This window comes from Rutidosis leptorrhynchoides, chromosome 7 (genome assembly GCF_046630445.1).
Source record: "Rutidosis leptorrhynchoides isolate AG116_Rl617_1_P2 chromosome 7, CSIRO_AGI_Rlap_v1, whole genome shotgun sequence".
NCBI classification, from domain to species: Eukaryota; Viridiplantae; Streptophyta; class Magnoliopsida; order Asterales; family Asteraceae; genus Rutidosis; species Rutidosis leptorrhynchoides.
The window spans coordinates 91,271,526-91,285,061 of NC_092339.1; the positions used below are offsets into that span (position 1 = coordinate 91,271,526).

At 37.1% G+C, this 13,536-nt stretch overlaps 1 protein-coding gene across 1 annotated transcript; it reads left to right on the top strand.

The window, feature by feature from the left end:
* The first annotated feature begins 12,058 nt into the window (after positions 1–12,058).
* Positions 12,059–13,294, top strand: LOC139859432 (uncharacterized). Its single transcript, XM_071848224.1, has 3 exons — positions 12,059–12,500; positions 12,740–12,791; positions 12,877–13,294. The coding sequence occupies exons 1-3, from the start codon at positions 12,059–12,061 to the stop codon at positions 13,292–13,294; spliced, it is 912 nt and encodes a 303-aa protein (XP_071704325.1).
* Positions 13,295–13,536: the final 242 nt, after the last annotated feature.

Consider the following 13,536-nt stretch of genomic DNA (forward strand, 5'->3'; position numbering starts at 1 on the left):
GATATTATGTGATAGATGTCTACCTCTAGAACAAGTCCCATTGACTCACCTAATAATAATGAAGAGTCAAATGTAAATTGGAATGATTCGTGGACTGATTCACAAGTTCCCGAAGAGGAACCGGAAGAAGAGTCGGAACCGGAAGAAGAATCGGAACTGGAAGAAGAATCGGAACCGGATGAAGAAATAGAACTGGTGGGGGAAATAATAAAACGGTTAAGTAAAAGAAATCCTCAACCAACCAACCAAGGTTAATTATGGTCAATGGTGTTTCCGCCAAGGAAGCAAAATATTGGGAGGATTACCAATTCTCCGATGAATCGGATTCCGACGAGAATTCCGATGATGTTATAGAAATTACCCCAACTGAATTTAAAAAGGCAAAAGAAAATAATAAGGGAAAGGGCATAAAAATAGAGAAATCTAATTCCAACCCCGATGAACTTTATATGTATCGTCAACCCCCGAAGTCCTTAAGTTGTAACAATGACCCGGGAACCTCTAAACCACCAGGTTTTTCTAAACCAATGTGGAAAACGATGGCTCGTATTAGGGGAACATCATATATCCCTAGAAACTTGGCAAAACGAACCAAAACCGAAGAAGAAGAAACAATCGAGTCAGAATAAGATAGTTGTATTCGTGTGGTGTAATATATGTAATATAGTGTGCTTATGCTTTATGATATATGTAAAAATTGCTTGTATTAATAAGTAATTTTTTTATGAATCTAACTCTTGTCTATTTTACAGTATAAAAACACAAAATGGATAGACAACCCAATATTTTAAGAGACCTACCCGGAGACATGATTGATGAAATCTTGTCTAGAGTCGGTCAGAATTCTGCGGCACAACTATTTAAGGCGAGATCAGTTTGTAAGACATTCGAAGAAAGTTCCAAGAATGCCTTGGTTTATAAAAGGCTTTCGTTCGAAAGATGGGGGATATCACATTAGGAAATCCATAAGTTACGATGTGTTTACTTTGATGCATATATTGCGGGGAACCCAAATGCTATTTTACGCAATGGGTTAAGAAATTATTTTGACTCAATATATCCGAATATTGGACTTCGTGATTTAGAAAAAGCGGCTAACATGCAACATAAAGAAGCATGTTATGCTTACGGATTAGTAATGTTCGCTTCTCACCAAAGTGAGAACAAGAACATCGGGCTACAACTATTAAATAAAACGTTCCCACAAGTGACGGAGTCGGTAATTGGGGTAAGAAATGTGGTTTTTAGATTGTTACGGGACTGTTGGACATTACGTAACCCTCGTCCCTTTGACGACGTTACAACACGCTGTCTTATCAACGGCCATAACGGTTATGTTCCACAAGACCAAGGATGGGAAGTAATCCTAGTAAAACCAGAATGCATGACTTGTTTCTGGACGTATGAATTACGTGTCTTTATTGCTTTTGCTGAACGACTTGTGTACTAGCTAGAATTATCTTCACAACCATCTTGTATCAAATTTATTGTGTGCTATATTTCATGCTATATGTAAAATAAGCGGTATTGTAAGTTTGTAAAATATTATGTAAAAGTTTGAACGCGAAATATTATTATAATCAGTTTTTCATATAGAATTGTAGTAGTTGAATTGTATATTAGCTACTAAGTATGAACTTAACGGGTAGGTACTACCCGAATTTAAACTTATAAAACGCTAATATGAAGAAAAAGCTTTTATAAACGAGTTCATATTATGCTACGAAATACTATTAACTACTCTTAATATTCTGTATGATTAACTTGTTCCATTTGACTATTTTGAAGGAAATGGCACCGACTACTCGACACACCGTGAATATGAATGAAGAGGAATTCCTTACTTTTCTAGCTTCAAACATAGCCGCAGTACAGGCTGCGCTACATACCAACAATAACCTTGGATCTAGCAGTACAGGAAATCGTGTAGGATGCACCTACTAAGAATTCACTGCCTGCAAACCTTTGGAATTTGATGGAACCGAAGGACCGATCGGATTGAAACGGTGGACCGAGAAGGTCGAATCGGTGTTTGCCATAAGTAAGTGTACTGAAGAGGACAAAGTGAAGTACGCTACGCATACCTTCACAGGTTCTGCGTTAACATGGTGGAATACCTATCTAGAGCAAGTGGGACAAGACGATGCGTACGCACTACCGTGGTCAGCATTCAAGCACTTGATGAACGAGAAGTACCGTCCCAGAACTGAGGTCAATAAGCTCAAGACAGAACTTAGAGGGTTACGAACCCAAGGATTTGATATTACCACGTACGAAAGACGATTCACAGAATTGTGCCTATTGTGTCCGGGAGCATTCGAAGATGAGGAAGAGAAGATCGACGCGTTTGTGAAAGGATTACCGGAAAGAATCCAAGAAGATATAAGTTCACACGAGCCCGCCTCCATACAACAGGCATGTAGAATGGCTCACAAACTAGTGAACCATATTGAAGAAAGAATTAAACAACAGACTGCTGAAGAGGCCAATGTGAAGCAAGTCAAAAGAAAGTGGGAGGAAAACGGTGATAAGAATCACCAATACAACAACAACAGCAATTACAACAATAATCGCAACAATTATCCCAACAATCGCAACATCAATCGCAACTACAACAAATAGCCCAACAACAACAACAACAACAACAACAGCAACTACAACAATCATCCCAACAACAATAATAACCGCAACAACAACAACAATCAGAAGCAGCTATGCCAAAGGTGTGAAAAGTATCACTCGGGGTTCTGCACCAAATTTTGCAACAAGTGTAAAAGAAATGGTCATAGCGCGATGAAGTGTGAGGTCTACGGACCAGGGGTTAATAGAACGAAAGGAACAAATGGTGTCAGAATGAGTAATGGCGGAGCAAGTAGTGTCAGAGCAAGTTATGCCAATGTAGTTTGTTATAAATGTGGAAAACCGGGCCACATTATTAGAAATTGCCCGAACCAGGAGAACACGAATGGACAAGGCCGCGGAAGAGTTTTCAATATTAATGCGGCAGAGGCAAAGGAAGACTCGGAGCTTGTTACGGGTACGTTTCTTATTGACAATAAATCTACTTACGTTTTATTTGATTCGGGTGCGGATAGAAGCTATATGAGTAGAGATTTTTGTGCTAAATTAAGTTGTCCATTGACGCCTTTGGATAGTAAATTTTTACTCGAATTAGCAAATGGTAAATTAATTTCAGCAGATAATATATGTCGGAATCGAGAAATTAAACTGGTTAGCGAAACATTTAAGATTGATTTGATACCAGTAGAGTTAGGGAGTTTTGATGTGATAATTGGTATGGACTGGTTGAAAGAAGTGAAAGCAGAGATCGTTTGTTACAAAAATGCAATTCGCATTATACGAGAAAAAGGAAAACCATTAATGGTGTACGGAGAAAAGGGCAACACGAAGCTACATCTTATTAGTAATTTGAAGGCACAAAAACTAATAAGAAAAGGTTGCTATGCTGTTCTAGCACACGTCGAGAAAGTACAAACTGAAGAAAAGAGCATGAATGATGTTCCCATTGCAAAAGAATTTCCCAATGTATTTCCGAAAGAATTACCGGGATTACCCCCACATCGATCCGTTGAATTTCAAATAGATCTTGTACCAGGAGCTGCACCAATAGCTCGTGCTCCTTACAGACTCGCACCCAGTGAGATGAAAGAACTGCAAAGCCAATTACAAGAACTTTTAGAGCGTGGTTTCATTCGACCAAGCACATCACCGTGGGGAGCTCCTGTTTTGTTTGTCAAGAAGAAAGATGGTACATTCAGGTTGTGTATCGACTACCGAGAGTTGAACAAACTTACCATCAAGAACCGCTACCCACTACCGAGAATCGACGACTTATTTGATCAACTACAAGGCTCGTCTGTTTATTCAAAGATTGACTTACGTTCCGGGTATCATCAAATGCGGGTGAAAAAAGATGATATTCCAAAGACTGCTTTCAGAACACGTTACGGTCATTACGAATTTATGGTCATGCTGTTTGGTTTAACTAATGCACCAGCTGTGTTCATGGACCTTATAAACCGAGTGTGTGGACCATACCTTGACAAGTTTGTCATTGTTTTCATTGATGACATACTTATTTACTCAAAGAATGACCAAGAACACGGTGAACATTTGAGAAAGGTGTTAGAAGTATTGAGGAAGGAAGAATTGTACGCTAAGTTTTCAAAGTGTGCATTTTGGTTGGAAGAAGTTCAATTCCTCGGTCACATAGTGAACAAAGAAGGTATTAAGGTGGATCCGGCAAAGATAGAAACTGTTGAAAAGTGGGAAACCTCAAAAACTCCAAAACACATACGCCAGTTTTTAGGACTAGCTGGTTACTACAGAAGGTTCATCTAAGACTTTTCCAGAATAGCAAAACCCTTGACTGCATTAACGCATAAAGGGAAGAAATTTGAATGGAATGATGAACAAGAGAAAGCGTTTCAGTTATTGAAGAAAAAGCTAACTACGGCACCTATATTGTCATTGCCTGAAGGGAATGATGATTTTGTGATTTATTGTGACGCATCAAAGCAAGGTCTCGGTTGTGTATTAATGCAACGAATGAAGGTGATTGCTTATGCGTCTAGACAATTGAAGATTCACGAACAAAATTATACGACGCATGATTTGGAATTAGGCGCGGTTGTTTTTGCATTAAAGACTTGGAGGCACTACTTATATGGGGTCAAAAGTATTATATATACCGACCACAAAAGTCTTCAACACATATTTAATCAGAAACATCTGAATATGAGGCAGCGTAGGTGGATTGAATTGTTGAATGATTACAACTTTGAGATTCGTTACCACCCGGGGAAGGCAAATGTGGTAGCCGATGCCTTGAGCAGGAAGGACAGAGAACCCATTCGAGTAAAATCTATGAATATAATGATTCATAATAACCTTACTACTCAAATAAAGGAGGCGCAATAAGGAGTTTTAAAAGAGGGAAATTTAAAGGATGAAATATCCAAAGGATCGGAGAAGCATCTTAATATTCGGGAAGACGGAACCCGGTATAGGGCTGAAAGGATTTGGGTACCAAAATTTAGAGATATGAGAGAAATGGTACTTAGAGAAGCTCATAAAACCAGATACTCAATACATCCTGGAACGGGGAAGATGTACAAGGATCTCAAGAAACATTTTTGGTGGCCGGGTATGAAAGCTGATGTTGCTAAATATGTAGGAGAATGTTTGACGTGTTCTAAGGTCAAAGTTGAGCATCAGAAACCATCAGGTCTACTTCAACAACCCAAAATCCCGGAGTGGAAATGGGAAAACATTACCATGGATTTTATCACTAAATTGCCAAGGATTGCAAGTGGTTTTGATACTATTTGGGTAATAGTTGATCGTCTCACCAAATCAGCACACTTCCTGCCAATAAGAGAAGATGACAAGATGGAGAAGTTAGCACGACTGTATTTGAAGGAAGTCGTCTCCAGACATGGAATACCAATCTCTATTATCTCTGATAGGGATGGCAGATTTATTTCAAGATTCTGGCAGACATTACAGCAAGCATTAGGAACTCGTCTAGACATGAGTACTGCCTATCATCCACAAACTGATGGGCAAAGCGAAAGGACGATACAAACGCTTGAAGACATGCTACGAGCATGTGTTATTGATTTCGGAAACAGTTGGGATCGACATCTACCGTTAGCAGAATTTTCCTACAACAACAGCTACCATTCAAGCATTGAGATGGCGCCGTTTGAAGCACTTTATGGTAGAAAGTGCAGGTCTCCGATTTGTTGGAGTGAAGTGGGGGATAGACAGATTACGGGTCCGGAGATTATACAAGAAACTACCGAGAAGATCATCTAAATTCAACAACGGTTGAAAACCGCCCAAAGTCGGCAAAAGAGCTACGCTGACATTAAAAGAAAAGATATAGAATTTGAAATTGGAGAGATGGTCATGCTTAAAGTTGCACCTTGGAAAGGCGTTGTTCGATTTGGTAAACGAGGGAAATTAAATCCAAGGTATATTGGGCCATTCAAGATTATTGATCGTGTCGGACCAGTAGCTTACCGACTTGAGTTACCTCAACAACTCGCGGCTGTACATAACACTTTCCACGTCTCGAATTTGAAGAAATGTTTTGCTAAAGAAGATCTCACTATTCCGTTAGATGAAATCCAAATCAACGAAAAACTTCAATTCATCGAAGAACCCGTCGAAATAATGGATCGTGAGGTTAAAAGACTTAAGCAAAACAAGATACCAATTGTTAAGGTTCGATGGAATGCTCGTAGAGGACCCAAGTTCACCTGGGAGCGTGAAGATCAGATGAAGAAGAAATACCCGCATCTATTTCCAGAAGATTCGTCAACACCTTCAACAGCTTAAAATTTCGGGACGAAATTTATTTAACGGGTAGGTACTGTAGTGACCTGAACTTTTCCATTTTTATATATATTAATTGAGATTGATATTTACATGATTAAATGTTTCCAACATGTTAAGCAATCAAACTTGTTAAGACTTGATTAATTGAAATATGTTTCATATAGACAATTGACCACCCAAGTTGACCGGTGATTCACGAACGTTAAAACTTGTAAAAACTATATGATGACATATATATGGATATATATATATATATAGTTAACATGATACTATGATAAGTAAACATATCATTAAGTATATTAACAATGAACTACATATGTAAAAACAAGACTACTAACTTAATGATTTTTAAACGAGACATATATGTAACGATTATCGTTGTAAAGACATTTAATGTATATATATCATATTAAGAGATATTCATACATGATAATATCATGATAATATAATAATTTAAAATCTCATTTGATGTTATAAACATTGGGTTAACAACATTTAACAAGATCGTTAACCTAAAGGTTTCAAAACAACACTTACATGTAACGACTAACGATGACTTAATGACTCAGTTAAAATGTATATACATGTAGTGTTTTAATATGTATTTATACACTTTTGAAAGACTTCAATACACTTATCAAAATACTTCTACTTAACAAAAATGCTTACAATTACATCCTCGTTCAGTTTCATCAACAATTCTACTCGTATGCACCCGTATTCGTACTCGTACAATACACAGCTTTTAGATGTATGTACTATTGGTATATACACTCCAATGATCAGCTCTTAGCAGCCCATGTGAGTCACCTAACACATGTGGGAACCATCATTTGGCAACTAGCATGAAATATCTCATAAAATTACAAAAATATGAGTAATCATTCATGACTTATTTACATGAAAACAAAATTACATATCCTTTATATCTAATCCATACACCAACGACCAAAAACACCTACAAACACTTTCATTATTAAATTTTCTTCATCTAATTGATCTCTCTCAAGTTCTATCTTCAAGTTCTAAGTGTTCTTCATATATTCTACAAGTTCTAGTTACATAAAATCAAGAATACTTTCAAGTTTGCTAGCTCACTTCCAATCTTGTAAGGTGATCATCCAACCTCAAGAAATCTTTGTTTCTTACAGTAGGTTATCATTCTAATACAAGGTAATAATCATATTCAAACTTTGGTTCAATTTCTATAACTATAACAATCTTATTTCAAGTGATGATCTTACTTGAACTTGTTTTCGTGTCATGATTCTGCTTCAAGAACTTCGATCCATCCAAGGATCCGTTGAAGCTAGATCCATTTTTTTCTTTTCCAGTAGGTTTATCCAAGGAACTTAAGGTAGTAATTATGTTCATAACATCATTCGATACATACATATAAAGCTATCTTATTCGAAGGTTTAAACTTGTAATCACTAGAACATAGTTTAGTTAATTCTAAACTTGTTCGCAAATAAAAGTTAATCCTTCTAACTTGACTTTTAAAATCAACTAAACACATGTTCTATATCTATATGATATGCTAACTTAATAATTTAAAACCTGGAAACACGAAAAACACCGTAAAACCGGATTTACGCCGTCGTAGTAACACTGCGGGCTGTTTTGGGTTAGTTAATTAAAAACTATGATAAACTTTGATTTAAAAGTTGTTATTCTGAGAAAATGATTTTTATTATGAAAATGAAACTATATCCAAAAATTATGGTTAAACTCAAAGTGGAAGTATGTTTTCTAAAATGGTCATCTAGACGTCGTTCTTTCGACTGAAATGACTACCTTTACAAAAACGACTTGTAACTTATTTTTCCGACTATAAACCTATACTTTTTCTGTTTAGATTCATAAAATAGAGTTCAATATGAAACCATAGCAATTTGATTCACTCAAAACGGATTTAAAATGAAGAAGTTATGGGTAAAACAAGATTGGATAATTTTTCTCATTTTAGCTACGTGAAAATTGGTAACAAATCTATTTCAACCATAACTTAATCAACTTGTATTGTATATTATGTAATCTTGAGATACCATAGACACGTATACAATGTTTCGACCTATCATGTCGACACATCTATATATATATTTCAGAACAACCATAGACACTCTATATGTGAATGTTGGAGTTAGCTATACAGGGTTGAGGTTGATTCCAAAATATATATAGTTTGAGTTGTGATCAATACTGAGATACGTATACACTGGGTCGTGGATTGATTCAAGATAATATTTATCGATTTATTTCTGTACATCTAACTGTGGACAACTAGTTGTAGGTTACTAACGAGGACAGCTGACTTAATAAATTTAAAACATCAAAATATATTAAAAGTGTTGTAAATATATTTTGAACATACTTTGATATATATGTATATATTGTTATAGGTTCGTGAATCAACAGTAGCCAAGTCTTACTTCCCGACGAAGTAAAAATCTGTGAAAGTGAGTTATAGTCCCACTTTTAAAATCTAATATTTTTGGGATGAGAATACATGCAGGTTTTATAAATGATTTACAAAATAGACACAAGTACGTGAAACTACATTCTATGGTTGAATTATCGAAATCGAATATGCCCCTTTTTATTAAGTCTGGTAATCTAAGAATTAGGGAACAGACACCCTAATTGACGCGAATCCTAAAGATAGATCTATTGGGTCTAACAAACCCCATCCAAAGTACCGGATGCTTTAGTACTTCGAAATTTATATCATATCCGAAGGGTGTCCCGGAATGATGGGGATATTCTTATATATGCATCTTGTTAATGTCGGTTACCAGGTGTTCACCATATGAATGATTTTTATCTCTATGTATGGGATGTGTATTGAAATATGAAATCGTGTGGTCTATTGTTACGATTTGATATATATAGGTTAAACCTATAACTCACCAACATTTTTGTTGACGTTTAAAGCATGTTTATTCTCAGGTGAATACTAAGAGCTTCCGCTGTTGCATACTAAAATAAGGACAACATTTGGAGTCCATGTTTGTATGATATTGTGTAAAAACTGCATTCAAGAAACTGATTTCGATGTAACATATTTGTATTGTAAACCATTATGTAATGGTCGTGTGTAAACAGGATATTTTAGATTATCATTATTTGATAATCTACATAAAGCTTTTTAAACCTTTATTTATGAAACAAAGGTTATGGTTTGTTTTAAAATGAATGCAGTCTTTGAAAAACGTCTCATATAGAGGTCAAAACCTCGCAACGAAATCAATTAATATGGAACGTTTTTAATCAATAAGAACGGGACATTTCACATTTGACATAACCAAAAGGTAAACCTTGACCCGACTATTTGACTTTTCAACAAAACCGAGCATGGTGATTGGGAACGCTACACAATCCTAATCAAAAGTCTAAAGCACAATCTTCTAGAACAACCCGCAAAGCACAAATCCCCATGCTTACCCAAGCCGCCACCTTGCAAACCTATAAAAATGTAAACAATGAGAGGGTAAGCTAATGCTTAGTGAGTGAGAATATACTACATCTATATATATATGCATAAAATGGACACGCCACACAATAATAATCAAATAGCACATACCGGAGTCCAAGCATAAAGGCAAGCTAATCTAAGCATACCGTACGATCGCTATACAACAAACTAAAATATATCAACAATGTAAGTACACCAACAACGATATGTACAACGCCATCAAGCTACACCCGGAGGGTTAGCTACATCACAACAATATATATATATATATATATATATATATATATATATATATATATATATATATATATATATATATATATAAACAATGCGTAAACCACCCAAGGTTAACCCCTTAACCCAATACCAAATGAAGATTGGCCGAAACTACACGAGCCTTAGTAAATCCGTACCACACGCGACTACTATCTTCGATACCATTTCAACATCGAGGTTGGCCGAAACTACACGAGCCTTAGTGAATCCGCACCACACGTGACCACTACCTCAATAAGATGACCGAATCTACACACGTCATCGTGAATCCACACCACACGTGATTCACCTCCCAAATCAAAACCCACGGTCCCGGGATTATATAAATCCACATCATCTGGGTTACTCAACCGCAACTCAATACCAACCCTTCGCCATCGGGGTTATATAAATCCACATCACAAGCCTATGTGAAAACGTACACACAAAGTGTGCACCTAGCCAAAGGTGGTCAATCAAGACGCACAACCGTGCCAATTGGACCTATTACACAAGTCCATCAAATCCACCTATATGTGAAGTGAGCTCTATAGCCGAGGATCACTTCACCCAACCCGTACCCATCCTATGCATACATATGCACATAGTATATTGACACTCACCTCGAAATCTTGATGGATGCAAAAACAAAATCCGCAATCGCCAATGGACGTACCTATTCCATTTATCACATAACAAACAACACAATTATGGTGGATTACAAACCAACCCATATTGACACCTAGTGCAATTTCGACCCAATTGCACTTTCAAACACAATCCATGCCCAAACTTACCAATAATCACCTACTCTAGTGAAAATGGTTCCAACAACGCCAATCAAACCCAAACATAAGTGTTAAACACTTATCTTGCCCAAAATGACACCTAAACCCTAATTTTGACTCATTTCAAAATTAGTCAACCAAATACACCCAAAATGGTTCCAACACTTCCAAAATCACTAAACTAAGTGATCACACCCAAAATCAAAGCCTAATCATGGCCAAAATGTCAACCAACCCAAAACCCGCCAAGTATCAACAATAACTAGTCATCATAAACCCACTTCATCATCTAAATGGGTTTCACCATTAACTAGCTCAAAACCCTAACATTGAATCTCAAATCAAACAATGAAACTCGGAGTTGAGACTTACCAATACCACTAAAATGATGCCGTTGACGAGTAGATCAACCTTGCCTCTTGCACCTTAACCCGAATCAACCTCCTTCTTCTCCAAATGGAGCTTTCTCTCACTAAAACTCTTCCTCTCTCTAGGGTTTGAAGATGAGAGATTTTGTGGTGTGAAAATGAGGATAAGATTGACCCATGAATCAGTCTTATGGCTCCAAAACCGTCCATATGTGAAATTACCAAAACACCCCCAAAATACCCTTAAAAACGTATTTGAAATACCAGTTCTGCACATGTATCGCGTTTCGCGACGAAGTGTCACGTTCCGCGATGGCTCCAAATGCGGCAAGATGCACCCAAACGCGATAGTTCGATCAGGTCAGGTGCTTTTTCATGTATCGCGTATGAATAGAGTAAGTCACGTATCGCAACGACCTGGGACGCGACAAACCGTATTAAAACGCGACAATTGACCTGATTCACCCCAATTCCACTTTTAAAAACATCCAAGGTCAAAAGTGGTCAAGTAAATGCGTCCTAAAGATTAAACACCCATCCTAGGACTCCGTATGACACCTCAAACGTCATGTTTAGAAAAATGGGGTGTTACAGTTCGTCGGATCATCGTGTGCCTCAAATCAGCTTCCATCTCTATTCTCGTCAATGGCTCACCCACCAAAGAATTCACTGCTAAACGAGGGGTGTGCCAAGGCGACCTAATATCCCCCCTTATTCATTATAGTTTTCGAGATTCTAAACATTTTAACTAAAAGAGCAATGGCGAATGGATATATCAAAGTAATAAAAGTGGGACACGATAAATTATGGCGTCACATCTCCAGTACACCGACGATACCATATTCTTCAGAGATTGGAGTAAACGCAACGCATCAAACATAGCAAAATTGCTTAAATGTTTTGAAGACATCTCGAGCCTTAGAGTGAACTTCAAAAAGAGCAACTTATACGGTGTAGGTGTGATAAAGGAAGCTGTTGACGATCTTGCAAAACAGTTAGATTACGCTGCAGGCACTTTACCCTTTGTTTATCTTGAAATGCCAATCTGGGTGAAGATGGGAAAAGCAACGCCATGGCAAACTATTCTAGATAAATTCAATAAAAGATTTTCTGAAGCGACAGCAAAGACCATATCTTTCGGAGGAAGACTAACCATGGTGAAATCTATCCTTAGTAGTATTCCTCTTTATTTCTTTTCTTTATTTTGCGCACCATGTAGCATCATTAAATCACTTGAAACTTTAACACGTAATTTTTTTGGGGGAGGGGGAACGAATCTAACAAAAAACTTAGTTGGGTTAAATGGAATCGGTCTCTATTACCTTATAAAAAAGGAGGTCTCAACATAGGCTCTTTACACGCAAAAAGTTATCTTTGTTATGCAAATGGTGATTGCGACTTAAAAACGAACCAAATGCATTTTTGGCTAAAATCATAACCAGTATATATTGAATAAATGCCTCTCTTTCCGTTGATAATGATTGCAGGAACATTAATGGAAGCACAACATGGCTCGATATCATCTAAGTGGGCAAACAAGTCGATAATCTTGGCATCAGCTTCACGAACTCTTTTGTCAAAAATTTGGGAAATGAATAACACTATACTTTTTTTGGAAAGACAGGTGGATCGGAAACGATGAGCTTCAAAACACATTCGGTAGGCTTTTCGCCTTAGTAACCAACAAAGAAGCTCTTGTTTCAGAAAGGATAACATCATCAATCACATTTAATTCCGGTTGTTGGCAGTGGGTCAGGACACCTAAAAGCCGTGGCCAGGCCCACCTCAATGAACTTAATCGACTTATTTCCTCCTTTTCTTTGTCTGACATAAACGATACATGGAAGTGGAGCATGGACTCAACCGGACACTTCACAACAAAGGCAATAACGTCGATAATTGGTGACAAAAAGCTCATGGAATTTGCTTCAAATGTAGAAACAATACGTAACAAGGCATTTCTCCAAAAAGTGGATATTTTCATTTGGAGATCTATAATGAGAAAGATCCCACCAAGATCGGAGTTGGACAAACGTGAATAGATTTTCATCGACCTTTTGCACACTTTGTAACACATCCGTGGAATCAATTGAACATATTTTGATAGATTTCCCGAAATCTGTGAACATTTGTTCCTTATTACTTAAATGGTGGAACTCTCATTCACAAAACATCTCAAGTATTGAAGAAGCATTCGTGGAGAACCAAAGTTTGGCGGACACTACGTTAGGTAAATCCATTTGGCAAGCAACTAAATGGGTTGGCAGTTACACGATTTGGAAGA